The sequence below is a fragment of the Vigna angularis genome, chromosome 7 (assembly GCF_016808095.1).
Source record: "Vigna angularis cultivar LongXiaoDou No.4 chromosome 7, ASM1680809v1, whole genome shotgun sequence".
Classification (NCBI taxonomy): domain Eukaryota; kingdom Viridiplantae; phylum Streptophyta; class Magnoliopsida; order Fabales; family Fabaceae; genus Vigna; species Vigna angularis.
Genome location: NC_068976.1, coordinates 12,770,426 through 12,776,425, shown reverse-complemented (window position 1 = coordinate 12,776,425; position 6,000 = coordinate 12,770,426). Strand labels below are relative to the sequence as shown.

The following is a 6,000-nucleotide window of genomic DNA, read 5'->3' as shown; positions in this document are numbered from 1 at the left end:
TTTACTTTCTTCACAGTTTTATAAACTAAAACTCCAACAACATTAACCATTACTTACTGTTACATAAGACACACACTAACCTTAATCTTTACAACTTCAATGTATTAATGTGATCGTAACAGGATTTTAGACATAAAAGAGAAGAAAAAGAAAGAGATGAGAGAAAGGAAGAATGGCACGTGTGTGGAGGGATGAAAAAGCAGAAAGGAGAGTGCAGAGAATAGAAGAAAAGAGAAGGGAGAAAAGGGTAAAAAGAAAAAGATGGCGTGCTTTCTGGGCATAGACATAAACATAAACATAAAGCCTCATAAAGTACTTCTGAGCCACCCTGTCACCGTAGTCCCCTACTCCCTACATAACAACACTATATCACATTACCCTCAAACTCAAACCATCCAAACACAACACAACCACCTTCTCTCTCTAACTTTCCCTCCTTCCCAAGCTCACCTTATTACTACACTCTGCAAACACAAAAACCCCTTCTCTTCTTCTCCTTCTCCTTCTTCTCTTGAGATTCCCGCCCAACCAAGATCTTCACAGAATCGCTTTCATTTAAACCAAAGGCGGCGACCATTTATTTCTTCCATTACAACTCCCCCCATCTCTGACGCCATTTTTCTCCGTGCACACTCTTCTCACCATAATTAACAAAAATTCAATAAACTATTGCCGCATTCAATTCATTCCATTCCCTAACACGCTTCCATAACCTTCTTCTTTCTTCCATTCTTCCACTTCAACTTCTTCTCCTTTCACTCACTCTAGTTAAGTTCCGTTCTTAACAGTCTTCGTCTTCTTACGTATCAGTACCACTCTTCACACGCACGTTCTCGGTGGGTTTGTTGGCATGGCAGGAAACGAACCAAACGGTGGTCTGCCTTGTCGTTTTGTCTCGAACTGAAAAAAAAAAGTTGTTTTTTTTTTTGTTTTGTAATATACTATATAGTTTTTTTCTTGCGGTCGGTTTGAAGGAGAGTAGTTAGAAAGGTGAAAAAAATGAAGTTCATGAAGTTGGGTTCGAAGCCTGATGCTCTTCAAGCTGACGGAAAATCTGTCAGGTTGGTTGCTCTTTTTGGCTTCTTTCCTGGTATCTGATTTTCTCGAGTTTAAGGTTTTTATGTTTCGTGTTTTTCTATGTTCTTCGGTTCTTTGTTATGCTTTTTTTTTTTGGCGTCAGGAATGAAGTTAATGTTTTCTGGCACTGAATATGAACTGAGATGATTTTGTTTCTAGTTAGAGTTTGCTCTCCTGTTAAAGAAATCCATTATTTTTTTGTCTGCATAACCGCCCTGAAGTAATGTTGGCACGCTGTATTGGTGGTATGATAAAGAAGAGAGAGTAAAAGTTATTGAATCGGAGGTGGTCCTGAATTTGAGTTGTAAAATTTTTTATTAGTTTGTGGTCCAAATATTGGTAAAGTGTGTATGGAGTTCCCAGCATGTTCAATCATAGTATAATGCATAACCTATTTAATTAATATATTTATAATTATGCATGTGATTTCAGTGTTGTACTTATACTTTTCTTACCACCTGGTGTATGGAAGATAAGGTTTGAGAACTTCACTTGTGGATGGATTCTGTGTGGATTTTCAGCCTGTTTTGAACCGTATGCGACAACGAAGTGTCATCTGTCATGCATGTGGTATATGTATATGTATTTAACTGAAAAGTGCGAAACACGTTTGGACAGTTGATATTAATTTCGATGTGTTTCCAGGTAGTTATTTTGCTGAGGACTTTAATGTGTTGATTTTTCTGCTGTGCCAATAGAATTGTCCTTGTATGTTCGACAAATGAAATTGAATGCTTCCCAACCCCTCAATATCAGATATTTCAGATATTTAAAATTCTTTCATTATAACGTATAGGATATTCTCTAGGGGATGTGATACACGTTTCTGGGTTTTGGACCGATTTGATTGCTTTCAAGATGTAAAACACAACTACTTTTTTGTCACATTATGCTGAACATCATTCATCTTTGTTTAATACTCGTGGCTGCAAGTTTTTGATTGAACTAACTTTCTTCTGCCATAATTTGTGATGATGTGATATCATCTTGCATGCCCCATTGGAAGTGGTTTAACTATATTTTGGTGTGAGGGTTCAGTGATGCCCTCCAATGTTTTTCACCAGCTGAACATTTTTATAAGCTAAAGCAATTCATTTTCACTTTTTGCAGGTATATATCGTCTGAATTGGCTACAGATATTATCATAACTGTTGGTGAAGTGAAGTTTCACCTGCACAAGGTATGCATTTTTTTCAGTATATTTGTTTTATAGCCCTCTTAAATAAGAAAACCTTTTTGTAAAAAGAAAAAAAGAAAACCTGATTTAATTATTTTACAAGAGATGTTTACAGTGACCACCCCTCTTATTATTGATAATATTACTGTCACCCTGAATGGTTTGGGAAATTACACATGCCTCCCTTGTGTTATTTTTAAGGGGAGTTTGTGTATGGTCCCTACATATGGATGGGTAGGTATGTGTAACTCTTTAATAAAAAAGAATGTCAGAATGAGAGAACTGTACATCCAGTAAGGAGGTAAGTGATTTTTCAGACAATAAGTTTGCACAGTAACTAATGCACAGTTTTCATTTGCTTTTATAATTTCTGGTTTTTATTGAGGTGAACTACTTTTAGCTTCTTTCTTTTGTTTACTAATGAGGGTTTCTCTTGAATTTCAGTTCCCTCTACTGTCCAAGAGTAATCGGTTACAAAAGATGCTGACAAAGGCTAATGAAGAGTGTTCTGATGAAATTCAATTGGATGATTTTCCTGGTGGTTCCAAGGCCTTCGAAATATGTGTAAAGTTCTGCTATGGAATGACTGTTACTCTCAATGCTTACAATGTTGTGGCTGCTCGTTGTGCAGCTGAGTACCTTGAAATGACTGAGGATATTGAGAAAGGGAACTTAGTTTTTAAAATTGAGGTGTTTCTTACCTCCAGTATATTTCGTAGTTGGAAGGATTCTATAATTGTTCTCCAAACTACTAAATCTCTTCTTCCATGGTCTGAGGACCTAAAGATAGTTGGCAGATGCATAGATTCCATTGCCTCTAAAACTTCTGTGGACCCAGCAAACATCACTTGGTCTTATACTTATAACAGGAAGTTATCAGAACTTGATAAAATTGTTGAGGACAAGACAGCACCACATGAGAAAATTGAGCCTGTTCCCAAGGATTGGTGGGTTGAAGATATATGTGAGCTTGACATTGATCTATATAAACGAGTTATGATTACAATCAAATCCAAGGGAAGAATGGATGGAGTTGTGATTGGTGAGGCACTAAAAATGTATGCTGTAAGATGGTTGCCTGATTCTGTTGATGCATTGGTTTCCGATGCTCATGCCCGGAGGAACAAATCTCTAGTAGAAACAATTGTCTGTCTATTGCCATGTGATAATGGCATGGGTTGTTCATGTAGTTTCTTGCTGAAGCTATTGAAAGTGGCCATATTAGTAGAAGCTGATGAGTCTTCAAGGGGACACTTGATGAAGAACATTGGCTTAAAATTGCATGAAGCTTCTGTCAGAGATTTACTGATTCCAGCAAGGCTTCCCCTAACCACCAAATTTGATATTGACCTGGTGCAAGATCTTTTGAATCTATACATGACTAACTTAAGGGGAAGCTGTGATATTGAGATTGAGGAGAAGAAGAAAGACAAAGCAAACGAGTCTATGTTAGGACAGAGGTCTTTATTGAATGTTGGCAAGTTGGTAGATGGCTATCTTGGAGAAGTTGCACATGATCCAAATCTTGGCCCTACTAGTTTTGTCGATATTTCACAGTCAATTCCAGATTTTGCCAGACCAAATCATGATGGTCTGTACAGAGCTATAGATATCTACTTGAAGGTAAGATTTTGCATCCTTTCTATCCTTAGAGATGAATTACATGATTAAGTTATGCTAAAGCAATGCTTAGGTAGTTAATATCTAAACTCTAGCAGTTTTCTACTGTTAGTGTAATTGGTGATGCTTAACAATGTGCATATTTGGTAAGGACTATAAGGAAACGTAAATCTTGAAATTGGAAAGCTTTAGCTAAGCTAATTAATGACATTGAAATATTCACTTGAGTTTTTCAACTTCAGGAGCACCCAGGTTTGACAAAAGCTGAAAGGAAGAAGATATGTAGTCTAATGGATGTTAAGAAGTTGACAGTGGATGCATCAATGCATGCTGCACAAAATGAGCGTCTTCCCCTTAGAGTGGTTGTGCAGGTTCTCTATTTCGAGCAGATCAGAGCCGCCTCCAACGGCCGGACACGTGGCAACAGTCCACGAGATTCCTCGAGCACTCTTGTGAATGGTGATGAGGAGTGTGTGAAAACTGGGGGAGAGATGTGTCAGTTGAAGATGAGAGACGAAGAGTTTCAGAAGAATGGGAAGCTGAACAAGAAGAGTAGCAAAAACAGCAGAAGTGGCATGCAGTTGCTGCCATCAAGATCAAGGAGAATCTTTGACAAGTTATGGATAGTTGGAAAAGGGCAAGGAGAGAACAGGAGTTCAGAGACTTCAGGGAGTTCTAACAGTCCAACATCTGTAGTCCCTGGAGACACAAAATCATCTGGTTCATCATTGAGACACAGGAGGCATTCTATCTCTTAAGGGAAGGAGAGTGAAATTGCTGTGAAGTGTAAAGTGTTAGGATGTTAAATTGTCTTGTTTTATTTATATGCATGCACAGAATCAGGAAAAAGGTCTCTCACCAAGTTGCAAACAAATGTAATGACGTTATAGTTGTGTCTTAAGTCCCTATCATTATTCTGGCTAGTTTTTTGTCTTAAATTCTTCAAAACCTGTCTTATGCTTTTATGACTGCCTTTTTCTTTGTATGAAATCATATCCTTATTTACATTCTACCAGCAAAATTAAATGCTTTTCTTCACAATTTTGAAGACTAAACAAAAGAATTTTCTGTCAGTTAGTAAGCATTTATATTTTGTCATTCTTTTTCTAATCTTGGTTTAGATATAAGTGTTATATTTATGAGTGTTACAATTGTCTAGTATGTTTTGAATTATGTTTTGCCGGTACAAATTGTAATTAAGTTGAATAGAAAAAGAAAATCTTCAGTTTTATTTAAATCACGTGAGACTCTAAAATATTTTTACTCACGACTTAACTGGATTTGCAAAAGCATGTATTATAAAGATTAAACAGAATTTATAATCATTAAACATAGTGTTAGAAGATCTAACAATAGAACAAACAACTTTACTAATTATCTATTATTTATGATAGTATTTTGTCACTCTTTAAATTAAAATTTAGGTTGAAACATCTTTTTCTCTAAGATTTTGATGTATTTTAGTCTTTAAATTTTAAAAGTTAATAAATATATTCAATTATATTAATTATTTTTATGTATCAAACATGTTTTTTTAGTTTAAAGTAAAATTTCACTAGTTAAAATAATTATATTTATTTATTTTTAAAGATTAATAACTCGAATGTATCAATGTTTCAGAATGAATGAATTATAATTTTGTATCAAAATTCAAAAAACTAATAACATATTTAATTTTAAAATTTATAATATATATAAACTTATTTACATTTGTATACAAGTAATTTAGTTTGAAAAATCAGTCAAGTTTAAATAGATAATTACTTAAAAAGTAAAAAATGGAAAAAATCATTATTTTAATTTAAAATATAATTATTTTAAAAGTTTTATTTAACATAAGAGAGAAACCTTTTATTAATGATATAGATGATACAACTTTTAAAAGTTTTAAAAAATTATTGGTAAGGACCTAGAAAATAGAGTATTAGAGTAGATAGTTGTATTAAAATAATGAGACCGAATATTTTATTTTAAAATAATCTTATCATATAAATAAAATTTTCTAAAGTTCGGTTCATTACCAAAAATACATATGTCTCTCTAAAACATTATCCTCTTTGCTTTCTCTCACTTCTCTCTACTCTTTCTCACTATTGGGTCATCTATTCGACGATCAAGAAGTGTTT

The 6,000-nt window shown here is 34.5% G+C and overlaps 1 protein-coding gene across 1 annotated transcript; it reads left to right on the top strand.

Annotated features, from left to right (window-relative positions):
- Nucleotides 1-312: 312 nt before the first annotated feature.
- LOC108338634 (BTB/POZ domain-containing protein NPY1) lies at nucleotides 313-4,837 on the top strand. The gene is made up of 4 exons (XM_017575637.2): nucleotides 313-1,061; nucleotides 2,188-2,257; nucleotides 2,699-3,877; nucleotides 4,117-4,837. Exons 1-4 carry the CDS (start codon nucleotides 1,000-1,002, stop codon nucleotides 4,630-4,632), a joined length of 1,827 nt encoding a protein of 608 aa, XP_017431126.1. The 5' UTR covers nucleotides 313-999; the 3' UTR covers nucleotides 4,633-4,837.
- The last annotated feature ends 1,163 nt before the right edge of the window (nucleotides 4,838-6,000 follow it).